Source organism: Trichoplusia ni, chromosome 3 (assembly GCF_003590095.1).
Source record: "Trichoplusia ni isolate ovarian cell line Hi5 chromosome 3, tn1, whole genome shotgun sequence".
Classification (NCBI taxonomy): domain Eukaryota; kingdom Metazoa; phylum Arthropoda; class Insecta; order Lepidoptera; family Noctuidae; genus Trichoplusia; species Trichoplusia ni.
In genome coordinates this window covers 18617132-18630825 of record NC_039480.1, presented here as the reverse complement: position 1 = coordinate 18630825, position 13694 = coordinate 18617132, and the positions used below count along the sequence as shown (strand labels likewise).

General features: G+C 37.9%; 1 protein-coding gene across 1 annotated transcript in view; it reads right to left on the bottom strand.

Annotated features, from left to right (window-relative positions):
- Positions 1 to 4130: 4130 nt before the first annotated feature.
- The window catches only part of LOC113492244, a 102641-nt gene continuing 93077 nt past the window's right edge, over positions 4131 to 13694 (bottom strand). Inside the window, 7 exon segments of the mRNA XM_026869627.1 lie at positions 4131 to 4654; positions 5201 to 5524; positions 6076 to 6177; positions 6699 to 6839; positions 7546 to 7614; positions 8438 to 8545; positions 9150 to 9266. Coding sequence (XP_026725428.1) covers positions 4592 to 4654; positions 5201 to 5524; positions 6076 to 6177; positions 6699 to 6839; positions 7546 to 7614; positions 8438 to 8545; positions 9150 to 9266 — 924 coding nt within the window. The 3' untranslated portion in view covers positions 4131 to 4591.

Sequence of the window (13694 nt, the reverse complement as noted above, 5' to 3'; positions counted from 1 at the left end):
AAGTATAACAAAATTGCACGCGAAAAGAGATAATTAAAGATACACAATTACACTAAGATTACAACAAAGGTATATTTAATTAAAATCGCGCAACAGTTGGTCAACAATCGGGCAACATTTTTTTTTCGAAACCGAAATTTTTGTATTGCAAAAACAAAAAAATATTATGGAATGAAATAACGCGTCGCATCCCGAAAATTTTGAGGTTTCAAAAATTTAACTTAATTTAAAGGATAGATAGAATAATGTAATAATTGGAATACATTTTCTATATTGTTAAAAATAATAACTTCATATATAAAATGTTAGTGGGACATATAATTTGACTAAACTTTTTTTCATCTAGCAACACTAAACTACAGTTATACCCCAGGCGCTGCCTTGACTTATTAACGATTTTTTTTACAGTTTATAAAACGGTTTTTGTAAAGTCAACCATATTTTAAATATCTATGCATGAGAGTTACAGCAAAAAAATCCGTATATTAACTGTCTTCTTGGCCTAGTGGTTAGAGGCAGAGATTGCTACGGCTGATAGTCATAAGTTCGATTCCCACCCAGGACAAATGTTTGTGTGATGAGTTTTATCATTTGTTCTGTGTCTGGGTGTTATTTATCTACGTATGTATTTAGAAACAGATTAGTATGTTAATAATTTGCCTAGTACTCATAATAGTTTATTTAATTTGAGACTAGATGGCGTTGTGTGAAATATTTCTCATTAAAATTAGTTATCCCGTAAAAAATTGTCATTTAATCCAAATTTTGTAATCCCGATATCAAAATTATTAGTTCAAAATTAACTAGTTTTCTTAAAGACAGTTATTAACAGCCATGCATAGTATTAATATTTAAAACACCTAGCCAACCGAGTGTTTTCGAAAATAACCGTAATAACCGTCAAAGTATAAAAAAACCGTTTAAACTTATAACAATGATCATCAATCGTTATATTAAGACCAAAACAGCGCCCTACACACGTCACACACTTACCCAACACGACACAATACAGAGTTTACAAACAAACATTTTATATCATTACACAGGGTCTCTTGTGAACAATGTAAAGTCTTACTTATGTCGACTTGAGATTTTAATTAATATTTGTAAGAATAGTTAAAATTTACACTTTTGGATGAGCATCAGGTTTTCGATAAAAAACTGTATATTAGAACGAGTCTCATAAATGCTGAGGTCGGTCACGGGTGACCGATGACACTAAAAGGCTATATGGAAAAAAAAATCAAGTTTCTACTTGAACTTATGAGATGAATCAATCAATTAAGATTTCAATTACTAATCGGTCACCAATAATCACAACAGCTGTCCTTTCTATCAAGAAAATCTAGCACAGTCATAGCAGAGAGGACAAAACACTCAGAATCAGTAGATTTTCCAATCGGTCACCGGTGACCTATCTTCACTATCGACTCAGCCCGGCCTCACTTAACTTATGGACATCTCCTCCAACCCTTTCTCTTTACCACCTCTGACCGACGCACCTTACAAGCTAGGTGACCGACATATATGACTACTAGCTGTTGCCTGCGACTTCGTCCGAGTGGTTAGAAGATATAATTTAGGAATTTTTGAACGGAAGCCCTCGAAGATGAATATTTTTCCCCGTTTTTTCCACATTTTCCATTCTATCTTCGTTCCTATTAGTCGCAGCGTGATGTTATATAGCCTAAAACCTTCCTCGATGAATGGTCTATTCAACACAAAAATATTTTTTCAATTTGTACCAGTAGGTCCTGAGATTACCGCGTTCAAACAAATAAAAAAAAATTCTTCAGCTTTATATATTAGTATAGATTAAGAAAACCCTGTATTAATGATATTTACCTAACATTATCACAAACCGATTATAATTTCTTTATTTGGAAGACTTGGGGCCGTCGTTACCTCGCCTCTCTGTATTGCATCGAGTTATATTAAAGCAAAACATTCATTATACATACAGCTGTCTCTTTCTTATACAGTGCGAGCGACAAGGATGGAAGATGGTCATAGAAGTTAAAACAAATAGAATTAAGATTTTTATTTTCTAGAAGATGATTTTGTGAAAATTTTAATTTTTATCCGACTTTTAAAAGAATCTTCAATTCTAATTTTATGTTTCTTACTAAAAAACAATAATTTTACATCTTTTCTTATCAAAAGCACGCGAGAAAGGGACAGCAAGATTAAGGTGCGAGCGAGATAGGAGATTAATATCAACTCTGCGTATAAACACTACCCCTTGACTTTTCATATATTTATTCTCGCGATTCTCATATATTTGGATTAAAATAGTTAATTATATATAGAAAAAACAAGCTATATTACGGGCTGAATTTCTAGCCATAGCACAAATGTATGCGCTAACTAGCTGTTACTAAGCGGTGGCCATTTTGTGTTTAGGGGGGGGGGGGTTGAAAAGGGGGTCTAATAAGTAAAAAAGGGGGTTTAATAGCGTACCAAATGCATGCCTTGAATCTAAATCGTACTAAATGCTCTGTACGGTCGGCATATTAAGTTTAAAACAAAATCATTAAAAGAATTGTTTTTCTGACCTTACTTCTCAAATATGCTTGAAGTTGAAATAAAAAGCTTGTTTTTCTAACGTTACATTAGATAGAGTCAGCAAAACGGTTTTCTTGAAAGTACGGTCAGTATAAAAAGTTTATAGTTAAGGTTCAAAATTAACTCTTTCTGTAGTTACCTTACAATTTAACAAACAAATATTTAACGCTTATTATATCTAAATATTGCGCACACGTTACAAAAGCTTTTTAGCGTTTAACTTAACGAAAATTTTAATCTCTGAGCGTCTTTGATCTTTTGCCGCCATTGTCATGTATACACCACAAGTCTTAGTTAAATCTCATATAGTCTTAATAATTGATAACAAGACAGTTATTTATGCCGTTAAATACAAATACATGACAAACTTAGCAAAGATTGAAAGAAAAGAAAACTTCGGTCACCGGTGACCGATCGCTCAAAGCATCCAAACGTACCGAAACCAACGTAAAACCGACCTTAAAACATATCAAAATAAAGTTCAAAATCTTGAAAACACCGGAAGAAAAAGAAACGAAAATCTCGACCTACCGTTACAGAGCTGAAAAAATAATTGTTTAAAAAAGAAACAATCTTAATTAATTAATTAATTACTTTTTAAACACGAATCACACTAAAATTACTTAATAATATTCCTATGTACACCTTGTTAAGGCCGACGATTTTTTTTTATTGTAATTAACAAAAAAAAACATGTTTAATTATTATGTAAATGAAGTTAGGTTCAAACGACTCCGGGTTAAAACGAAGGCTCAAAAACGATTACGGTAACTTTAAAAGCGGTTTTTTTTTATTTGAGGGTAGATGGAAATAAAGAATATATCGAAATCTTGCCCTACTGTGGGACAAATCTTAGTAGGGAAACAAGAAATTAGTTTTATAGCTATTTTTGTACGCATATACTAATTCGGTATGTTCAAACACGCAAAACTCAGAAATTGCTAAGTCAAATTTGATAAAATCTTTGCATTCGACAACTATTATACAGAAAAACCTCAGACTACAGCTATAAAACAACATTTAAAGAGAAAATCAATATTAATTATTTCTATATACCCTCAAATTTGATAAAACTATCGCTAGGTAATATTAAGACATACTTTAACACTAGAGTGTATACACGAGGGGACACTAGACACTATTTAGTGTCAGACACAACACTACGCACACGACACTTGTCATATTATGGCTGAAAAAAGTGACACTTGCATACAATTTTAATATTGAACCGACTTCTAGAAAGAGGAAGTTCTTAATTGTATAATTGTTTTATGTGATATGGTTTTAAATTGAAATTTACTGTTAAAATATAGTTTAGGACTTTTGAAATATATCGTCTAGATTTTTTTGAATTGAAAACTTGTTTTTAAGGCTGAATTTGAACTCGCTGTTATAGAAAGTCGATGTAAAAAGTCAGATTTACAAGCAAGAATTAAAACAGACTACGCGGATAGCCGAGTGGTTGAGGTCACCACGCCAAATTGATGCAACGTGTTAGTTCGATCCCCGTAGGACAAGCGTTTGTGTGCTCCACGAATGCTTGTCCTGAGTCTGGGTGTCTTTGTGTATGTGACTTGAATGTTTGTGAAACCTCCCGCGATATAAGGGTTAAATTCTTTACTGCGGGAGTCGTTTTAAAACAGCAACAATATTGATTACTGTTTCAAATCCGATGTTTTTTTTACGAATTCATGAACATATTGAATAGTAGAAATTGTGAAGGAATACATCGTTAGAAAGTTCGATAAGACGTAAGCACACCAGTTCGACTCGCTCGCCCGCCGCGTCAGCTCATGATTAAGGACTCCGGTTGGGTCCGAAACTAGTCGGGGGATCCCGATACATATGCGTGAGTAAACCGTTGTAGTATTTAATAATGAATTATTCTCACGACAGTTTCTTTCAGTGTTGTAAATCTGACTTGATCCATAGACAATGTTTGTAGATATATTTAAAACCATAGAGTAATGTTTCTAGTGATGAAGAGTATGAGACAAGGTCGTCGGTGTGTTGTGTCTGTGTGGAGTCACTCGGTGTTGTTGAAGTATTCAGATGCGTTGCCGCGGCAGATAGGGCAGGTTCGATTCGACTGTGGACAAATGATATAACATTGTATTAATTAAATTGTTAAATATATTATTAGCATGCATTTTAAATAGGGTTATCATCATCATCTTAGCCTTTTCCTAATTATGTTGGGGTCGGCTTCCAGTCTAACCGCATTCAGCTAAGTACCAGTGTTTTACAAGGAGCGACTGCCTATCTGACCTCCTCAACCCAGTTACCTGGGCAACACGATACCCCTTAGTTAGACTGGTTGTCAGACTTTCAAGCGTCTGACTTGCTGTAACGACTGTCACAGATGTATGAATGTGAATAACACACGGGATGAATAACAAAAAAAAAATTGATACGTATTTTTTGCTTTCATCTCGCAAACAAAAAATTAAGGACAAGCTTTCATGATCTACACAAACGCTTGTCTTACACGGGGATCGAACCCGTGATATGTCGCGCTTAGTGGGTTAGGCGTTTATTTTGGCCTAATGATGCCATAATTTCATCAAATTTGACTAAAAGTTTATATTGAAATTCACCTATATATTTTCTTATTAAGATTAAAATATTAACTCACCCGCAACCACTTATCAACACACTTCGCATGGAACTCATGCGCGCACGGCAGCACCCTCAGCGTCTGCCGGGACTCGAACTCGCACATGCAGACGACACAGCTGCTCTGCTCGCCGCGATGGGTCGCCGGCGCGAACTTGTACGAGGGCAGGGCGTCAATCTCGTGTCTGGCTAGACCGCGGGGCTTGGCCTCTCCTAGCCTCTCCGCTAAGGACAGGAGCGCCTCGTAGTTCTCCGGTTCGGTCGCGTCGGTCCCCTCTTCGGCCCCTGATCGGGCCTCCGTGTACGGAGATAGGGGGAACATCGCGAGCAGGTTTAGGAACACCTGTGGATAAGGGCAAGTGTTAATTTAACGGATTTTATCGCGGTTTAATTTTAGATTTTGGTTCCCGACGTTTCGACACCTTTGCGGGTATCATGGTCTCGGGCAGACTGAGATGGCGTTCGTCTTGACAGGAGATGTTGCTCGTTCTGCCTGCATATTTTAACTAATTATTTGCGTAAAATGTAGGTACATAAGGTTGGTCGGGTCTTGTTTCATGCTTGAAGCCGTTACCCGGGCTAGGAATCGTACCTGGTGTGAGATCAGGCGGCTGGCTTGCGACATGCCTTGCAGCAGGGATTCTGCCTGCCCCGACTGTTGGGAAGTCAGCTATTTATTTATTTATTTGAGTCGTGGGGGTTGTAGAAACATACAAATCACATGCACAAAGACACCCAGACTCAGGACAAGCATTCGTGGATCACACTAATGCTTGTCCTACGGGGATCAAACTAACACGTCGCACTCAGTTTGCTGTGGTGACCTCAACCACTCGGCTATACCTGCAGTTGAGAACATGTTTGTTTGTCTGTGAGGAGTCAGGTGCTAGCTACCTGGTAGGTGGGCGGGGGCGGCGGCAGCGACAGCGGCTGCGCCACGTGGATCTGCGCCTGCATGTGCGCCGGGAGGGCCGCGCTCACCAGACCGCCGCCTCCCTGCGAGAAAATACGACATTTCACATTGAAATATAATAAAGATACCTTTAAAAGTAAAAAATATATATACAATACAATGATTAAATGATGCAACGGTTTACTCACGCGTATGTATCGGGATCGTCCGACTAGTTTCGGACCCAACCGGAGTCCTTAATCATGAGCAGACGCGGCGGTCTCCCGATTTCAATATACAATAAGGTTTACTGATGCTTGCTGGGATCGTTCGACTAGTCGCGCCTCAGCTTAGCATCCGAAACTAGTCAGACATTCCCGAGAGTAACCGTTTGTTTATTGTATTATTTTATATGATCAGATCACAAAAAAAATATGAGATATTTTAAAGAACAAAATGCTTGTAAATGCTCAAATTTTAATGTTCGCAAAATTTAACATTAAAATTAAAAAAAAATTGATGCGTATCGTCTGGTCCATAGTTTAATAGAGAGAATTGAACTTAATTAAACCCATCAATTTCCCAGCCTCACTCAAGAGCAGCTGAACCTGTATCACGATCATACCTGCGTGTGTATGTGGTGTATAGGATGATGCGGCCAGCGAGCCGCGTGGCGCACGTAGGGGCGAGCTCGCGACCCACCGCCCACGACGCCCACACCCACGCCGCCACCCACGCCCACTCCCACTCCACCGCCGCTACGACGCTGGTGGAAATGACACAACTCGTTAAGTGACGGATACAATTTTATCCGCAATAAATTGATCCTTCTTTTTTTCATCTAGCCAACTGTGTCCCACTGCTGAGCAAAGGCCTCCCCCAAATCCTTTCACGGTTCTCTGTTATGGGCCACATGGAACCAGACCACTTATAATAATAACAGCCTTTAAACAACCCCCTGTTTGGCACAGGCATCTTCGCAAATAGGGCAGTCACCAAAACTGCTCGTCACGAAATAAATAAATGCGGACAACATCACATACATTGTTCTGAACCCAAAGTAAGATGCTAAAGCACTTGTGTTATGGAATCCAGATACAACGAAGGTGTATACGCCACTCGACCACGTCAACTTGGTATCCCTACTAATATTATAAATGCGAAAGTAACTCTGTCTGTTAAGGTGTCACGTCTAACCACTGAACTGATTTTATTGAAATTTGGTACAGAGATAGAGTTTACCTTGAGAAAGAACATAGGATAGTTTTTATCCCGGACTTTTGAAAAGTTCTCTTGGAAACGCGATATAACCGACCTCGACGCGGGCGAAAAGCTAGTAGGACTATAATTGACTGTGAAATTGATACATCGGCTACTATTTGAAGTCTATCGGAGCGAAGGTAGTTAAGATATTATTAAGCTATGGATACCCCATATTGAGTATTGTGGTGTGTGTGGTATGTGGTACTCACGTGGTGATGGTGCGATAGTGCATGTCTCGCGTGGTGAGGCGCCATCAGCTCTAAGGGGGCACCGCGCGCCTGTTATGTAACACATTACATGAATCAATCAATCAAGAATATTGCGGTCCACTGTTGGACATAGGCCATTCTCAAGTTACTAAGAACAACACTCGGTCCTCCTTCGAAATTCAGACACCTTTTAAGGTTATCAGTTAACGGATTTTTTGGAAATTTCTACCCTAAGATGCTGAAAAACGGAGATAAAAAACCATCATCGTTGAAGATAAAGCTATGCAAATTGGTAATCAGCAAACGGAAGGAATTCCACAAAGATGTTATTCAAGGTAATTTTAATTTATCCAAAAAAAAGGGTTAGAAGTTTTAATATTCATTGAATCACTTTGAACTACGAGTATTACGTGAGCAAAATAGTGGACAATGCGCCAATTGAGAAAAATTTACAAATTATTATGCTATACACCGTGATTTTTTAGTCGTCTTACGAAAGCAGCCCAGTTCATGTATCCAATGACTAGAACCCGTTCGTGATAAAAAAAATAGGTATTTATGAGATTTGAATAAATTTAAAATGCAATTTTTATTCAATATTATGATGCAATTCGTCGTTTTTTAGAAACACAGCTCTGTTGCGAGCGCGGTCCAAGCCTTGTAACAATGGTGAGGGGCGCGGGCGGCGGCATTTTTATAATTTTTAAGAGTATATTTCAGATTTCTCTTGTTTAATTTTTCTTCGTACTTATTATCTTAGTTGATGATAAAAAAATAATAATCGCACCTAGGGGTATTTTACGTCGGATACATGAACTACTTTTGTCATACGACTAAAAAATCACCGTGTATTTTTTGTGCATTTTAAGTATTGTTATCTATTGTATGTTACCTCTGTAGCGAGCAGTAGCGGCGCGTGGTGGAGGTCGGCGGCGGGCTGCAGCGGCGACAGCGTGCCCTCACCGCCGCCCACCATCTCCAGCCGCCCGCCCTCCGCACGCTGGACACACATAAAATAATTAAAATATAATTTCACACAACATTCACACAACGCCATCTAGTCTCAAACTAAGTAAAGCTTGTATTATGAGTACTAGACAAAAGATATATATTCATACACCTAGAAACAGGACAAAACGATCGTGCTCATCTCACAAACATTTGTCTTGCGTGGGAATCGAACCCACGTCCTCCGAAGTAGCAGCAAAGGCCAATAACCACAAGACGTGATCTACAAAATCCATGTGACTTTTGAATTTTTCTTAAACCCCTCGCGATATGAGGATTCTATTTTGAATGCGGGAATCGTCTTAATAGCTTTTAGGGCTAGTTCAGACACGGTGGGAACCGCGCAAATTCAGAATTGCAATGAAATTGCGCGAGTCTTATTTGTATGAGTTTTTAAGCAATTGTTCAGACATAACCGGTTACCGCACGTTTCTTTTACTATTGAGTCGACCGCCATTTTCAAACTAACATTATCCTTGAACAAAATCGCATAAAATCCGCCGGTGTCTAAATAGCATCACAATTTTGCGGTTTCAAACAGCGCGATTCGAAAACGCGCGGTTCGAGAACGCCATGTCTGAACTGTTGATACAAACCTGCGTATTCGCGATATAGTGTGTGTGAGGGTGTGGCGGCGACGCGAAGGGCCCTCGAGGCGGAGGCGGCGGTGCGAAGCTCCCGTGGTACTGCAGGCCCGCGTACACGCCGCCCATCTGAAGCGGGAACTCGTTAGCGGAGGCAGGTGGGAGGGAGGGTACGGCGGGGGGGCTGGCGCAGAGGGGTCAGGTATGACAGCTAGAGAATTGTGTGAAGATATATACGTTGCCGTAAGTGTGGACTAAAAATGGGGAAACGTTAGCAGAAATAGTTGAGATTTTTTAGCTTAAAGGATGACAAAAAAGAGGCGTCGGTAAGAGAAGAAATAAGGGGATACTTTAGCTGAAGAGTAAGACTGAAGATTAAGAGATTTTGGCTAGAGATTGAGAGAAAATACAGATTGGGAAAAGAAAAGTAGATGAAGAAATTCTCGACTTTCTGATTAAAATATTTATACGGATAAAAAGGAAGTAAATAAAAGAGGCATAGCGGTCAAGCGAAAGTGACGAAGATAGAATGGTATCTAGTAGAAAAGCAAGTATAGTGAGTCCACGACAAGACTGGCCAATTAAAGGTTATTTAAAGATTGAGTGACTAAAGTTTAGATACAATGGCTAAAATAGCAAGAAATGCGTCACTATTGAAAATAATCTCTTTAAAAGAAAGATAAAGAATCTATCATAATTTAATACAAAAAAATCATCTCAATCTCTTCAAATTAAAACCTCCCTAAAAAGCTAAAAAAATAAACATAACAAGAAAAAAAAATCACACTGCGCCAGCCCGCCCGACACGTAATCCGCCGACAATATAACAGAACAAAAAAAAAACTGAAAAAAGATCAAATGTAACACGACGAAAAACATTAACATTTACATGAATTTAGGTAAGCATTCAATAAGGAAACAAAATAACAATAACGTAAGCGTCATGACAGATACAAATAAATAAAAAATATATCCATAGCAAGTGATTTAGTGATAGCGGTCAAGATTAGTCGTAATCGTGTTACATTCGATCGATCACCCTCGCATCCGGGAAAAAAAACGGGCGTCCAGTTTCCGAATCGGTTTGTATACCGGATGTCCGGCGAAAAAACCGGGCGAACGGGTTTTCTGCCGGAGGGACGGTTTTTTTACCGGATGGAGGTGTTTTTTTAAGAAATAAAGAGGAGCCCAAGGTACCAGGGGGTAACATACAACAGCCGGTCAGTATAATTTAAGCATAAAGGTTCTCTACTCGTCCTATCGATTACATGACATGAAAATAAATACATATACTATCACACGTGTCTTTATCTATGAGATTGTATAAAAATTGTGCCAGAGTTGCTATTCACATTTTATAAATATATAAAAAAATAATTTCATCAAAAACAAAAACTCAAAAAAATATCGTATATAAAGTGATATATAGGGAATACTACGCTACAGTGGGCAAAGAATCTATTTTTAATCATCTATAATGAGAAAAATACATAGATAGATAATCGACGAAAAAAAAATAGAAACATAACAAACATAACACGGAAAAAAATACATAAATATCATAAGAGAACGAGAGAAAATCTTATGGCCGAGTGTAGGTGACCACGGGAACGGCAATATGAGTGTTAATTGTTCACATATAAAGAGCATATTTGAAAAACAGCCAAACGACCTGAGACAAGTTACATTACCAATATCGTTTGAATCGAATGAAATCACTCAAATGTATTATTCGTTAATAGACTAAAATATTAAAAAGAGGAGCTCGTGGCTAAGCTATAACCGGTTGGTCCGTAGATGGGTGACCATCTTTGTCATAACGAGTTCCTCCGTGTTTCGGAAGGCACGTTAAATTGTGGGTCCCGGCTGTTATTCCTACGTCTTTGACAGTCGTTACAAGGTAATCAGAAGCTTGAAAGTCTGACATCCAGTCTAACTAAGAGGTATCGTGTTTCCCAGGTAACTGGGTTGAGGAGGTCAGATAGGCAGTCGCTCCTTGTAAAACACTGGTACTTAGCTGAAACCGGTTGGACTGGTAGCCGACCCCAACGTAGTTGGGAAAACGCTAGGCCGATGATGACTAATATTAATAATTTGCTATAAGCTTTTGAATTAATCCGATCACAGTCGTTATATAGTAAGGTTGACTGGACGGATAACAGATCGGTTGAGGTCACCACACCAAACTCAATTAGCGCAAAATGTCGCGGCTAGGACAAGCATTTGTGTGACCCACGAATGCTTGTCCTGAGTTTGGGTGTCTTTATGCATGTGACTTGAATATTTGTTGAACTCCCCGTGATACAAGGATTAAATTCTTTAGAGCGGGAGTCGTTTAAAAACAAAACTTTATAAATCTGATATGATATTAATACGACTCCCAAAGTTTTAATTTATTTCATTTGCCTGGACGGGTATATTAAACAAGCTAGAAACTTTAAGATAAGTTTCTCATCAACTTTTACTATATTTATCTATTCAATTTTTCAATGAATTATCCATCAGATTTAAACCAAGCATAAATCATATGACTGAAGGATACAAAACCGTTACACATTTGAGTGTATCTTCATCCTAAACGATCATAATGTCACTTGTCTGAGGTTGAAGTTCTAATTATAAGCGACCAGCCAAATATTCTTTTTAATCTGTCTACAGTACGAAAGCTGAGTTGCTAGCGGGCATTAAATCTTAAATAAAGTGTTGCAAAACCGTTGGTTTCGACCTTCGTGTGTTGAACGATTAAATAATGGTACGTATTAAGCAAATCTTTGCGTGATTGAAATATCCCTTCATCGTTTCCCCCGCGACCAAATTCTGAAAGACTGATCGAGATTCAAAATTAATTAATTTGATTTCAAACGTTGTGAGTCTTTGAACAGTTGTGCTCGGTCGATTTGACAACGGAATTAATTGAACAGCTTACAGAAGTTAGGTGTTATATTTAAATGAAAACTTTCTTCAAGCTATGTCGCGCCTTGAATTTGAGGAACATATTAAAAGCATATATCTCAAAATCAACAATATTCGGTATTCATTCATTTTCATTGCAATTATTAAAAAAAAAAAGCTGACTGTTATACATAACAAACAAAAAACAACATTGATTCAAGAGGGTAAAAAAGGTACAACTGCGCCCGATCTAAACCCTATAATTTAAAACACAAAAATAGTAACAAAACTTGCTCAATACGTAACAAATCAACCCTCAACAGCCACACAGGCTCAACCCTCCAAAAATAACACGAAAAAAAAACACGGCACATCCACAAAGGTATCGTAACAGTGAGGAAAATAACATGCGATAACGTGACTTGGGGGTTAGTCGACAAAAAAAATATTTGGGAGGGTCGCCGAAGACCGGCTATTAGTACCTTCAGCAAGGTACTCTAATTATGCACTATACCTTGTATTTACAACAAAAATGAGCTGTGTGCATGCTGAGCCGACACGCACGGGTGTAGCGAGGTGTGTCCTTGTGTTTTGTTATACACAAAAACAATGTTTTATTTAAGTTTTTAATGACAGTGTGACTACATTTATAAGTGTTTTCTTTTTATAAACGACTAATTGTTGGAATTTGTTCTCTTGGGCAGAGTTTTTGGTGAGATTTGACGAGCCTCCAGCCACAACAAGAACAAAATCTAAGTTAGGCACAACGAGCTAAACAGCCTTAATATCGTATTTTCGCAATCGCATATAGGTAAATGTACAAGAGGCCCGGATAGCTTTAAATATAATCTTTGTAGTAATATCATCACAAGAAAATAACAAAACCGATTAAAAAAATACCGTAGTACAAATTCGCCTAAGCACAACTTATAAATGTAGTTCAACTGAAACATTTTCTGAAAAATAAACAATCAATTGTACAAAGTGTTATGTTTTTGTGTAGTGTACAGAAAACACAAAGAGACACGACTTAAAAACAACATTAATAATTAACAAAAACATAAACATCTGTCTACCGCAACCCGTGTTACAATATCACGTGAACATAGCTTTGTTATTATAATGCCCCCACACATATATATAACATGAAAAAAAAATGTTATATAACAGAAAAAAAAATACTCTGGAACTTTGTTTAATAGAACCATCTATCACAGCGTCAATTTAACACTATAACAGGACATATAAAATAAATGTTATACAGGGTGTCCCAAAGCTCAACGATAATGTGAGACCGGATGAAAGGCCAAGTGATAACAGATCAGGGAGAAATAAATCCATCACTCAGTTCAGCTATAAGAGGCATTTAAAAAGTTGAAATTCGACAACCCTCGTCGCATTTTTAGGTCCTGTGATCACCAATTTAACAATATCGCTGTGATTTTTTTTATTTCGAAAAATATCTCTTATCGCTTAACTGAGTGATATGGCTTTTTTCCCTGATCTGTTATCACTTGGCCTTTCATCCGGTCTCAGATTATCGTTGAGTTTTGGGACACCCTGTATATATAACATAACAAAAATCTGTGTGGGAGTATTAAAAGCGTGTATTCCGTAGCATACACGGCTACACCCGTGTCAAACAATGCTGTTACGGCGCCGTTG